Below are 14,145 nucleotides of genomic sequence, written 5' to 3' on the forward strand. Positions count from 1 at the left end.
AGCCATACTGCTGTCTTCTGGCGTTGCCCGCTCTCTCTCTCTCTCTCTCTCTCTCTCTCTCTCTCTCTCTCTCTCTCTCTCTCTCTCTCTCTCTCTCTCTCTCTCTCTCTCTCTCTCTCTCTCTCTCTCTCTCTCTCTCTCTCTCTCTCTCTCTCTCGCGCGCGGAACAGAGACGGAAGGTCGCACGCAGGGAGGCAGCACGGGTCGAGAGGACAGACAACGGCAGGGTAGAACGACCTGTGCACGAGGCTAAGGGGAGACGTCAGGCAAAACGCAGAGCAGTGAGGCACGCTCGCACAGTAGGGTTCCGATCTGGGCAGACGGCGAATGGCCAAGGCAGAAGGCGGGAAGGCAGGAAACGAAGCAGGAACAAGGCAGAACGTGCAGGGACGGGCGTCCGCAGCGACTTGCAACCAGCCACAGGTAGGCGCCCGCGAGCAGGTCGACGTCTGGCAGCAGGAGGCGAGAACGTGGCGGATCAGGTCGACGTCCGGCAGCAGGAGGCGATAACGCGGCGGCTCAGGTCAACGTCCGCGGCAGGAAGCAGCAACGTCGGCGGCTCAGGAACCGGGCGTCGACAGGTAGGTCACGGACCGCGCAGGCACATTTGTAATCATGACGCCAATCCAGGCCATCATGTGAAGAGGGGCTAAGAGCTACAAGTTACAAAGTTATGGCAAGGGGGCAGATGAAATTGCCATAAGCCAGGGACGGAAGTCCTCCCTAGAGAGCAAATCAGAATGCCGGAGAAGATCCAACTGCCAATACAAAAGGCCCTTAAGCCTCAGAATATGTCGCTGAACATTATAGGCGGAGTCAAAAAGAAAAGCATTCCTAATGGTCCAGTTATGCCAACAGCCCCAATATCGAAGAAAATGATACATGAGTTTCATATGTGGCTGTGCAGGAGTGGGGTATTTGGGCTGGCCGAAAACCCAATCAAATGGGCGCAGGGTGAATCCAACCGCTCCTTGCCAAATAGCCGACAAAAAGAACCAGATTTTTTTTGCGACAGGGCAAGAAATAAATCTGTGACGGGCCGATTCCACCGCAGTGGTGCAAAAGAAACAGTTGCCATTGGAGATTCGTCGCTTGGAAAGAGCCGACGCAAGCGGGAGACCACCAATCATCACTCTGCAAAGAAATACTTTACATTTGAAGGGGGTCTTGTTCAACCAGCCCTCCATCACAGTTGCTCTCCACCAGGACCGGGATTTTCGTAAGCCCCATAAAGCATTGGCTTTGGTAACTAACCATTGTTGATCTTTGATCAGAATATGATAAACTTGATTAGCAGAAGCTTTGCTTAAAGGCAGCCGGCCTTGTAGGTTCCAATCCTGCCAGGGATGATCTGAAGCAAGGGCAGGAAAGGGTTGTCTGCTCTGGAGCATCCGCAAAAGCTGTTCCCATAAAGGCCTATATCCCCGCGGAATCCTGTAAAGCCTCCTGACTGTACGAAAAGATATAAGCACATTACGACTAGCAAGGGTGGCATCCGCGACCGAAGACAAGCCCAAACGAGCCATCCGGTTGAATTGTGGTCTAAGCTCATTTTTGCCTTCCCATACAAGTAAACGCGAGACTGCCAATAATTCCAATTGAAAAGAATTCGTAGTCAAGCGATCCTCCGCTGGATGCCACTGAGCCTTTAGAAGGACCCGTTTCCAGGAACATACCAAATGATTGAGCAGCGACGAGGAAGAACTGGAGAACCTTGAATCAGCATTAAGAACATGCCACCAAGAAGTCCGGATTTGGGTATTGCCCTGTAGAAGCCCATGGCTCTCAAGGAAATAGCGAGCTATATCAACCCATCTCTCTCTCTCTCTCTCTCTCTCTCTCTCTCTCTCTCTCTCTCTCTCTCTCTGTGCGGTGTGCACTACACGTCCAACAGCTGTTCACGGATAGGCCAGGGCAGGAGTCGAGCAGCAAGGTAGAACGGACCCCATGCTGATCTGAGGGGTGAACGCAGGCAGCATGCAAGGCAGAGGTGCACATCTGCGGGTCAGAGGAGGCGCGTCAGATAGCAGCAACACAGGAATCAGGGTCCTCTCTCTCCTCTCTCTCTCTCTCTCTCTCTCTCTCTCTCTCTCTCTCTCTCTCTCTCTCTCCACTCACTTGCATGGGCAAGTTCTACTAGGTGGTAGCCTTCTAATTGCATTTTTAAAGCAATTTTCAGCCAAATTGAATTAATTTTCAGAATTTTAATTTAGAAAGTTAATTTAAATATTATGTCTCACCCAAAGATTAAATGTACCAGCCAACAATTAAATTGGCTAAGCCAATTTATCATCCAAGCAATCCTAAGCATTTATTAGCCCTTGAACTAACATCAGTTAAAAGTAATGTCTAGTTCCAAATGTCACCATTGGCTAATACACCTAATACTTGATTTGTACAGCCTGTTACAACTTTTGCCTTTGGCATCCAGTGACTTCTAAGGATCATTGGCCCATCATTGTGAGATAGCTAACTTGCACATCACATTTTCTCATTAGATTAACAACTTAATCGAATGCTAAGCAAATCCGAGATCCATTATACATTAGAGCTGTCCATTAGTAGAGACCTCTCCCATGGACTTGGTCCTCAAGCACTACTTGTCTCTTTAGCCTGCCTCCCCTTCGGAAGTAGAAAATCTTCTTTAACTAAAGAACCTTAAGCATCTTCATTCAAGTAGAGGTATATGTGTTCTATAGTCTATTATCTTATCCTTATTGCTTGTATTTGAGACCTAGGACTAACAACTATAGGGACATATTGCATTTCATTGAAGCAAAACTTGGACCATTCGACACTCCCATATCAGTTGTTCCTCTTTGGTTGAGCTTCACATCTCTAGACCAGCATGGAGGTTTCCTCTCTCGAGACCAAGTTATAACCTTCCTTAAGGCTACCCTGGAGATCATTCATTTCACTTTCAATAGGGCATGTCCTTCACTCTTCCTTAGATGCTTCTCCTCCCCCCTTTGGCATCAACAATATGGGGAGAGAGACTCACAAGATATTGGTCATTGTATTGATGTACTCATGCATTTAAATAATGATCTATTGATATCTTGATAATCATGCATGTAAAAGGGCACTTATGCAGGTAATTTCCCTATGAGGGCATTGCTCAAGTGGTACCACAATTGTACAAACCAACATTTCGTTTGAGCATGGCACTTTGCATTACACTTTGCATCATCCAAGCATTGGCATTGTGTTGGTGTGAAATGTAGTACTTTGGAATGGGGGAACACTTGTAAAACAAGAAAATCCCATTAGCAAACATGTGTGTCTTCTATCATCATCTCCTACATGTGATCCTCAGTTTGAGTCAAACGAGGACATTAGGAGCTCTGACATTGTCTTTGTCTGTCATTTCATGTGCTTTAGGAACTTTTAATGGAGGGTACATTAATGCATTTCTTTTGGGCACTGTAAACTGTCTGGGCACCCAATTTATGGGTTTGGCCACTTCATTGCCAATTGTCGCACTAGTTTGCATATTTATAGGTGCCGTGTCCTCTCATTCATTCATTGCATCATTGTGATCATTCAGCCAGCCCTCCTCATTCTCTTCCATCCCCCTACTAGCGCCTGACACCCACACTGACACATAGAACTGTGTGTTGGGACTGACCATTGTAGCCTTGTATCCTTCAGCCATTGCAGTCAAATTGTTCCTTCTTCTTTTTTTCGTAAACAAATTGTTCCTTCTCTCACCTGCATTCTCTTTCAGTCTCCTCTCCATATTCCCTTTCCTTTCCACTGCACACTCTCACATGGTATCAAAGCTACATGTGGGATCAGGAGTCTTCAAAGAGGCACAGTCTATCCACCATTCCAGCCAACTGGACATCATCCACAAGTGTGAAAACCTTGTTTTTACTGTTTTGCAGGGTACACACGGCCTGATTTCTGATCACCCTAGCTGCATGTAGTGTTGGATTCAACCTCTGCACCTTACGTTTTAACCTGAGGCTTCTTCCTCTCTGCTGAGCGCCTTCTTCTTTTGCAGGGAAAACACTTTTGCTGCCAGCATTCCAGAACAACCAGCCCCTCCTATGCTGTATTTTATACCTGAGTAGCCTTTTATTACCGGGGCGGCACACCAGCTGGGCTGGGTAGCATCAGCTGGGCTGGGTGGCATCAGTCTTCAGATAGGCAGTGTCTTTGCCACCTCTAATGCTGCTATTTCAGCCAGGCCCTGCATCTTTTCAGCTGGCAGGCCCCTTCTTAGTGCTGGTGCAGACAATCTACAGCTCTGCCCCTTTTGCATTTACTGCAGGACAGGCTACCTTTATTCAGGGGAGCACCTGTAGGGCAATCCTCCTTCATTCTCAGCCTCTCGATGGTTTGAGTGTTGGATATTTTAGTCCCTGGACTGTAAGCATTTTCTGCTCAGCACTCATCTGCCCCACACAATGCCACCCTTCCTGCCTCAGATACTCCGTCTCCATTGCTGTACATCAGTGTTTTCTGACCAGCAGACAAACCAACCCCAAAGAAGTAGAGCACACCGTTTCTTTTCTTTTCTTGCAAGTATTTTTTGAGGTATATTCATAGCCAACACATATGCTTGGGGCGATCCTGTGGATTGAGACTATTCAGACCAACCACAATCCTATCATTCTCTCCCTTCACATTCTTTTAGGGCTACAAGTTCTCGATTGGCAAGTTGTGGATTGAGACTATTCAGACCAACCACAATCCTATCATTCTCTCCCTTCACATTCTTTTAGGGCTACAAGTTCTCGATTGGCAAGTTGGGCACCCCTAGTGCAGGTGCATATTCTACCTTTTCTACCTGCATCTGAGACAACAGATGGACGAACTACCCTTTATCGTCATGCAAAGTCCAGTGCATCCTCAACACATGCAACCTTTGCAATCCCTATGCCCTCACCTTCCCTTGGATTCTCCGCATGTTTATAAGGTCAGCTGAATGCCAAAGCTGGCTCTTTTCTCCTTTTGAGTTGTGCAGATTTTGTGTTCGTGTATGTAAGACCCATCTGCATTGCCGCAAAGGTTTGGAAGCAAAAGGCAACTCTCTACTAGATCTAGATATTTGGGCATCGTCTATCTCTGCAGTTGAAGCTACAACAAATCTCAGTCGCAAATTCCCCTACGATGAGGAATCACATCCACAAGATGGAGGAGATTCGAGATGTGCTTATATCTCTGGGTAAGCACATTCCTTCGAAGGACCTAGCTATGGCCCTTCTCTCACATCTTCCATCACCGACATATGATGTATTCTACATCAATCTTCTCACATCTCATATATAGGAGACTATCATTTGGAAGGAGCTAGTTCTATTGGTACTTGAGTACATAGTTACTTGAAGTTTCGGAAACAGCGAAACGGAAACAGTGGGGAAACGGTAGAAACGGAGTTTCGTCTCCATGAAGAAACGAGGAAACGGGGATACAAGGAAATATGTAACCCCAATTTAATATATAATATAGATAATAGATGACAATAAGCCACACTTGTCACTTGATCGAGAAATACTTGACATACATGATTAACATACAATTGATTATTGACATTGAAATTTGATACTATCATACTAGGTCGGAGGTCCTAAATCCTAACTTCTATAACCTGTTACCTATAGCTTGCACCAATTTCCAAAATTGAAAGATACATCAGGATTCATACAGTATACTTAAACTTTGAATTGGCAAGTGCCAAGCACACTCTAAAGATATTCATAGATCACACTTTAAAGATTAAATCATTACAATTTACATGTAACATGATAATAGATATACATGAATCACAAAAACACCTGGAGGCTGGATCGTATTCATGAATCATGAAAAAAAGATACAAGAGCATAAAAGATAAGTTGATAACTAATGATCCATAAAACACCACAGTCCACTGAGTCCTCAGTCAATGACCATAAACATAAATGATAAGACACAGTCACACAAGAGAGCATCTATCTGAACTCTGAAGAGTCAAGACTCGAGCAACTTGGAGAAGTCCTATGTGCCCCAGCCCCTCCCACTAAAGCTGCATCTGACTCCAATGTAGCTATACTCCTCTTGATGGCCCTGTTGCTGCAGAATCTACATCATCTACTCCCCTCTCCCCTATAACTAATGCACTTTGATTGCCTAACCGATTGAGCTTCCACGCTTGAAGAGAAGCCTATGTCTTTATTTGCCACATGTGCAAGATGATCTTTGATCCTTGTGGCTGCCCCTCCTCTTTCAATGCCACAATAATTACATCTCCATCACTTGGAGCCACCACCACCTCTATACTCGGTGAGAATTGTCACATGATCCCATGCAGCATCCTTCACCATGATGAGTGCAGGACCCAAGCTGCAGTGTGAGATGGTCACAGCTTCACGAATCAGAATCATGATTCACAAGCTACAACCTACAACCACACAGAAATTTGAGATAGAAGATTCGAGATGAGAGAGAGAGAGAGAGAGAGAGAGAATGTGTGTGTGTGTGTGTGTGTGTGTGCGTGTGTGCGCGTGGCTCTGGAGTCCTCAGTCAACAAAGGAGCAGGCCTGATAGAGTGGAGAGAAGAAACCTAGGCAAGTAAAAAGTCGGCTCGAATGTGGGAGTCTAGGGGCGATCACGTTCGGGCCAAAGTTTTGCCCCAAATCGCAATCAGCAAAAAGCCATTTCTTGGGCGTTTCCGTTTCTAGAAACGCTGTAGCGTTTCTAAAACGCTAGAAATGGCGTTTTGTGTAACTATGCAAGTTGAGTAGGATACGCATCACAAGGAGATAGATTCTAGCAGAGCAAGTGCACATAGCCGTGCTTTTGCAGCATCATCTATAGGTAGAAGACAAGCCAACCAAAAGAAAGGGATGAAGAAGTCCAAAGTCATCTACAAACTTTGATATAGATTTTGAGGGGCAGTGCAGAGGATATCCCAAGTGTCCTCATTGTGGGAAGACCTCACACCACAAGGAGAAGTGCTAGAAGAAATACCCTTACCTTCGTCCAAAAGCAAAGGTGAGATCTACATTGGAGCTTCTACCTACCTCTACTTCAACACTAGCTATTACCACCAAGTCTCTATTTCTTCACATTCATCAAGTGAGGAGCCTTCTTTGGCTATCTCATCTTCTGAGCGGCCTTTGTTCATCGACAACGATGCATCAAGTCATATAGCTCCTCAAGGAAACTTGCTACAGGATGATCCTGCATCTACAACAATTCATTATTCTTCATGATCATCTAGGTGCTGTTGCTGGGTGGCTGTTGTTGCTGATTGGCAACAATCGAACTTCATTTTGGAGGCCCTACATGTTCTAGACTTAGAATTGAAAAATCATAATTATACAAGATCCTTAGGCGAGCAGTGGTCGCCTTAGGCACACTTTTAAACTGTCCGAAAAAGGCAATTAAAGACTCCTCTCCCTCCGTTAAATACATGTTTAGACATCCAACTCAATGCGCAGACATTCGAAGGCACTTCAAAAATTACAACCTTGCTCATGGACTTTTAAGTACAGATGAATTGCCGCTTACCTCCCACAACCTAGCCAAACTTGAGTCGCACTTCCACCACTGTACCTGTAGCGGTACACATACCCACCTTCCTGTTTTCTCATATCCTCAACATTCAGCTCTCCAATAACAGAATAGTGTGCATCAGAATCAACAGTTTCATTTCTTGGATCCATTCGTACCTATAGAAATTACATAAAGTTACAAAGAGCGAGAGAATGTGATGGTGTGGTATCACAAAAATATGAAACGTCACCTTGTCTAAATTCAGAATAAAAATGGCATTTGGCACAGGCCTGTTCATGTCTGCAGCTGAAGCTGTCTCATCCTCATAACCAAATAAGTATGTGTACAGAGAATTGAAAATTGACTGCACATTGGTCGCTTCCACCTCATACAAGGGAACTTCTCTCCCATACTCATTCTGCAGCCAAGTAACTAAAGATCAAGCCAAAATCAAAGTTCTGCTCAATCTGACAATGTCACACACACACACACACAGAGAGAGAGAGAGAGAGAGAGAGAGAGAGAGAGAGAGAGAGAGAGAGACCTCTCTTGCTTTTCCTGCCAATTTCATGGAAGCTTTTATAGTTTGTTCAACTGCAATAAGTTCAGGCTGCCCAACCTAGAACATGTAGACATTTTTTAATGATATAAAACAAGCATAGTATAAAAGTAGAAAGTTCAACGACTGAAAAGAGTCCTTGCAGGTATCAACTATTTTCAGCAGAAAAGCAACCCTGATTTTCACATTAAATTATACTGCTAAAACCTCCAATTTTTTTGTCTCAAATTATAGAAAGACATTACTGCCTAGTGAGTACTATGGATACTCAGATGCATCTGTTGGATATTATCATCGTAAAGTATTAAACAAAACATGGTAGCAGTCATGTCTAATTCGTGCCCTTTCTATGTGCCCATCTCCTAGTTAGGCTAGCCAAGAACCTCAGCCTAAATCAAACACAGACATTTAGAGCTCTCCCATTATCTGGCTTAGTCTTATCTGTCCATCTGTGTCCAGCCAGGCCTAGCACGATTCATCCCCCAACATTTTTGAGATGTCCAACTATTTTTCCCTCCATGCCACATCTCCTAGTTGTGAACTTCAGCCTGAGTCGAACTGGATTTAGATCTCTTCTAAAAAAAGGTCCAAGGATAAATATTTCCGGCTCCCAAGGTGAGGTAACCATGACCTGTAGAGTCTTGGTAGGTTCTTATGTAACCAACAAGCACCCATTGACCAATGCTCTAGCTGCTTTGGGTGGGACATCTCAAGAGAAAAGGGGTGGCTTTGCTGCACACTCCCTCTTACTTCCCATTTTGGGCTTGAAAGGGGGTATTAGCTAAAGAAAGTGTATTAACGTTAAACCTTTCATAAAGCTCATTAAATATCCCCAAAACTGAAATGCAGGAGTGTTTCAAGTGCCCCATAAGCAACCCATAAACTTTGGTTGGTTCCACTTCTATAATAGAGTATGTGCTAACTCACTTGCATCCCCTTTGATCCTGCTCAGTGAGTCTTGAGTTGCTGCTATCATCTCCTTCAACCTCAATGACTATTTTATCACCTGCCCAACACTCTCCAACTGCCACCATCATCATCCACGGTCGCTAAATGCTGTGTTTCCTGTCCAATCAGGCCAACCTGCTGTCACCCAACTCCTGGATGATAGCTGCTACTGCATTTGCATCACTCTGCAAACAACCGCCCTGCCCATTGGTCACTCCCACTGCCTATCACCATCTTTATTGCAAGCCATGTTTACTGTTTGCAGCCCCTCCACATCATCAGCTAGTTGCTGACCACTCCCAAAGACTACTGATCAAGCAGCCCTATGACTTTGGTGCTTTGCATTCTCAATTCACAGCGCCCCCCCCCCCCTAACACAAAAAAAAAAAAAAAACTATTTTACTCACTTAGGTTCTCCCACATTAAATTTAGGGCCTTCTTTTAGACCCACCTTATGTTATCCAGCTTTCGCACATGCCATATTCGATCAACACATAGGCTTTAGGGCTTCTCAAGCTCCCATGACCCATCCCCACGTGTGCCACTTTGCGCCCTAGTGCTTCATTGCCAGGAACACCACCCACGCACAATGCACCTCACAATTATTGCTACAGAAATGGCAGCACAAAAATATAGAAAACATCTAATTGTACATTCAACAGCCTGTTGTACATATCTATTTTCCTTCATTCAGCATTCATTCACTATAGATTAACTATATGCTTTTGTTTCCTCCTCTCTCTCTCTTCTCTCTATATTCCTTTCTTTCTTTCAGTCCGGTCATATGCTTCCACCCCACTGCATTCTGACAAACCAGCAAGAACTCTCAAAATGCAAAGGCAATGCAAAACAATGGTGACACCACCTCCTTAGATGGAAACAAAGAAACAAAACCCATCTAGCAACAACTCCTAAAAAGAATAGATTTTGCACATATTAGCAAAGATCGGGCCATGTAAGCAAGAAGTGGTGTACTAAGGCCCAAGGTCTCCCTACCAAGAAACCATAGCATACCACAACTACATCATTTTGCACACACTAGCAAAGATCGGGCCATGTAAGCAAGAAGTGGCGTACTAAGGCCCAAGGTCTCCCTACCAAGAAACTATAGCATACCGCAACTACATCCACTCCCCCTGGACAATCAAGTGGGGCAACGCCTCCAACTACTGCCCCATCTGCTCCTCCTAGCACACATGCCATTGGACGTGGCACACAAACAACCTCATCCACTCCCATCTTATAGTACTCCTGAAGGTTTGGGTGACCCGTCTGCTAACACCACTCCATTAGAATTCTCACCAATAGCACTTTATGCATCCATTCTTGGGTCTCCTCTTGCACCCCCACCTAGTGCATTTCCCCACCTAGGACTATTTTCCTGCCTTGACATGAGTTTAATTGGCAAAGACTTGTTGATGGTTGTGCACGATGGTGGCCACACACTTAGGCCAGCACCCTTAGCGTTCACTATGCTAGTCTCATACTACTTAGCAATCTTAGTTCTTTATACTAATGATTCAGGCCCATAGGTTACTTTGTCCTTAGGCTTTCTTTCCTTTCTCTTTTGCTACATTCACACATTCATTCACTTTCTTTTAGCTTTACTTTTGCTTTGTTTTGCTTTGAAGCATCTCACTAACCAATCTCTATTTTGCAAATTCTAATCTCTTTTGCAAGGTTTTGTATTTCAATCTAGGACTAACATGCAAGTTTACACCAGTCCTTCGGACTTCCTGGGCCAAAGACATGGGAAGTTTACTATTCCTTTGTAGTTTCATCGTCCTAGGAGACTTGCTCTTCTATCAACAAGGAGACTTCCCCTCCTGAGGTGGATCTTGCAACATCTCTTGATGCTATCATGGCAGTAGCTTCTCCCTAGCTCCTCCAACTAGGGTGCTTCATCCACATCCTTCTTCATGGTTCTCCACACCACACACAAACCAACATCACGTTCCTCTTCCTTCTCCAACATCTATATCCATAGTTGAGAGGGGGTTTCTACCCTTTCTTGGTATTCTAAAAGTTTCAGCATTTGTCCTCAACATTGGTCTCCCTTCCCTATTCTACCTTTCCTTTCCATTGTATGATCATCATCATCTTTGTAAAAGGGCGCTTGGACAAGTGAACAATTTCTCCATGAGGGACATTGTCCAAGTGGCACTTTTTGCATGTGCATTTTTATCATGAAGCATACTATTTGTCTCATTGTGCAAAGTGTCCCTAAGGGGATTCGTGAGTTGTTTCCCCTTTTGGTTCTTCTACCACCACATCTACATACTTCTTCACCCTTTTCTTCATCATTGACAACCACGAGTGGTAGGGATAGCTTGTTTGTTTTGTGATATGTTGGGTCTCACCATCCCTTCTTATTCTCCCCTTACAGCACAATTACTTGATAGCCCACAAACTTTTTTCGTTTTTCCTTAAAGGTCCAATGTGGTTCCATCTACCTTTGCAGGTCCTGGTATGCCACTAGGCAGCCAACAAGCACCCTTTGTCTGATGCCTTGGCCTCTCTGGAGTGATCACTTAGGCTTCCTTGGTACGATAACCATCACCTCTGTAGCCTTGGTAGACCACTAGGTAGACAACATGCACCCTCTGTCCATTGCCTTTGCTACTTCAAGGTAGGATACCTTGATATAAACATGAGCTTGAGCTTTTCCTCTAGTCCCTTTTTGGTTCCAATTTTGGGCTAAGATGGGATGTTGAGCTAAAAATGCATTACAAATTGATTAGCTCTTTGAAATAGCCCCAAAATATGTAAATCACCAAAAGTTTCATTAATTGGTCCACAATCCTAGATAGTTTATGAGTCCCCTAAGCAAAACCCTAATTTGGGAGGATTCTTTTGCATCTATATATAGATAGGCTACCCACCATTCAGCTCATCCTTGTTTTGCAAGTTATATCATTCCATACACACTCCACTACTATTGGTGCCCTCTCTCCAGCCTTCAATCCTCACCTATCTATTGTCCATCCATCATTGAGTACAGCCATAATTGTTCCACCTCCTAGCACCTATTTTTCAGCTATCACCCTGCTGTCACGAGGCGGTACACTAATGTGTTTTGATGCCGGCTCATCATTGCCAAGAGCTAGTGTCAAATCTTCTCCTGTTCAGCCTATGTTTTTGCTACTATGCACGCTGCCCTGCATCAGCACACCTTCAACCTATTGTCACCTGCTGCTCATAGCCTTGGTGATCAAGTTTCTATCCTCCAATGGGTGGTACACTATTGTGGTTGCCAGATTTAGCCTCCCAACTACTGTGTTTTGGTGACCAACATACTGCCCTTCTACATTTAGCACTCTTTCAACTCCAACTGGTGGTCGCAGCACTCAGGATCCATCTCCAGTGGACATCACACTCTAGTTACATTCATTACTCTAGCTTCGAGTATTTTGTACACTCTTTCTATCATTTATAGCATTGGTTCATTCACTTTAGAATTCTCTTTCTTCCTCTATTTGTGTTTGTGTTTTTGCGTTTTGTGTTTTGGGTTTCTACACTTATTGTGTTACTATCTACATTATTGTGTTTTAGACATGTCCATACGAACTCTGTTTTCTCATTGCAAACCATAGAATATCTTCACAAAAATTGCCTTTGGAAGCCCTAAGGGCTATAAAACACATTTTTGCAAACAATTAGTTCAGCTTGAACTGAATTCAGCAAGAAAATCCACACACAACAGGAGCTAGAGTACTCCACTACACAACACTTGTTGGCCCCAAAGCTTTGTGCCCCTATCAGAATTTCTTTATATTACTAATGTATTGTTGAGCTTAAAATGCATTAGCTTTATTAAAACAACCCCAGAACTCAATTAATCAATGAATTAAAACCTTTTATTAAAAAAAGACGCGCTCGTAGAGATTTTCTATGTCCTACTTGCAAACCCTAATTTGTGAGGCCATAAACTTTCTATAAATAGACAAGCTGCCCTCCGTTCAACCCAGTATTTGTGAATAGAGATGTGATCTTTGTTGAAAATGTAGCCTCTTTGCATGATCAGTTTGAAATGCCCACCACCTATAACTTGGGTGATGTATTTGAAGGCCTGTTACCATTTTCTTTAGGGTCCAAGCTTGCTGTAAATGGCTAGATAGACTTACTACAACAAGCTGTCCTACACCACATGCTCCCAAACAGCAAGTACTTGATAATGCTTTGCCTCCAACAATGGAACATGCATTACAATAGGAAAGGATTAAATGTAGCGAAAACAGTCCCAAGATGGCTATTACGAACTCTCCATGAGAGTAAAACACATGCTTCCTTGCCTTAGCACACTAGAAGGGCTGCTAGACATGCAAAAAGACAAAGTTCCGTGCTAGCATGATAGCACTCTGACTATCACAGTGGAGGATAGAAACCTCTGTAATGCCAAGCTCTCTCACCAAACATGAAAGCATAAAGCCTCCTTACACGCCTCAGTGTGGCAGGCACATACTCTGCCTCTGTAGTAGACAATACAACACACTTCTGCAACTTGGATATACAAAAGACTCCTCCCCCTCTGAACGTGAACACATATCCTAAACTAGACTTCTTGCAGTCAAGATTATCAGTATAGTCTGCATCTGTGAAGCCAACAACAAATGACTTTTACTTTCCAAAGCACATACACAAGTCCTTTGTACCCTTAAGGTTTCTCATGATACCCTTCACTGCTTCCCAATGCTTTTTAGCAGGATATGCCATATACCTGCTAACCACTCCCACCGCAAATGCAATGTCAAGATGTACAGCAACCATGGCATACATCAAGCTACCAACAACTGAAGCATAAGGAATCTTGGCCATCTCAACCTTTCCATCATCAGATGTAGGGTTGTTGTCTACACTAAGTTCCACATATGGAGGCAATATTACACCAATGGCTTTCTCCCCCCTCCATATTGAAATGTTGCAAAACCTTAGTAATATACTCTTGCTGTGACAAATAGAGAAGACCCTGCAATCTATCCCCGAGTATACGGAAGCCAAGAATATAATTGGTCTCACCAAGATCCTTTATATCAAAGCTACTATGTGTAGGCTTTGTTTCGAGGAGTCCAAAGCATAAACATCCCTGCCTACAAAATCAGCATGTCATCCGCATACAAAACCAAGAGAATAAGGCTATTATCTAGTGCCTTCTT

General features: G+C 43.9%; 1 protein-coding gene across 2 annotated transcripts in view; it reads right to left on the reverse strand.

Annotated features, from left to right (window-relative positions):
• Positions 1–14,145, reverse strand: part of LOC148034144 (uncharacterized) — a 276,312-nt gene that overhangs the window by 171,865 nt on the left and 90,302 nt on the right. For both annotated transcript variants that reach the window (XR_015691439.1, XM_087682184.1), the window contains exons 3-5: positions 8,030–8,104; positions 7,736–7,903; positions 7,501–7,661 (exon numbers count right to left, since the gene is read on the reverse strand). Coding sequence is in view for 1 of the 2 variants with exons in the window: in XM_087682184.1 (XP_087538310.1) it covers positions 7,501–7,661; positions 7,736–7,903; positions 8,030–8,104 (404 nt within the window). In the remaining variant the exon portion in view is untranslated. The remainder of the gene's footprint in view (positions 1–7,500; positions 7,662–7,735; positions 7,904–8,029; positions 8,105–14,145) is intronic.

The sequence above is a fragment of the Lygodium microphyllum genome, chromosome 7, assembly GCF_053477565.2.
Source record: "Lygodium microphyllum isolate KBCC chromosome 7, Lygodium_microphyllum_v1.1.10, whole genome shotgun sequence".
NCBI classification, from domain to species: domain Eukaryota; kingdom Viridiplantae; phylum Streptophyta; class Polypodiopsida; order Schizaeales; family Lygodiaceae; genus Lygodium; species Lygodium microphyllum.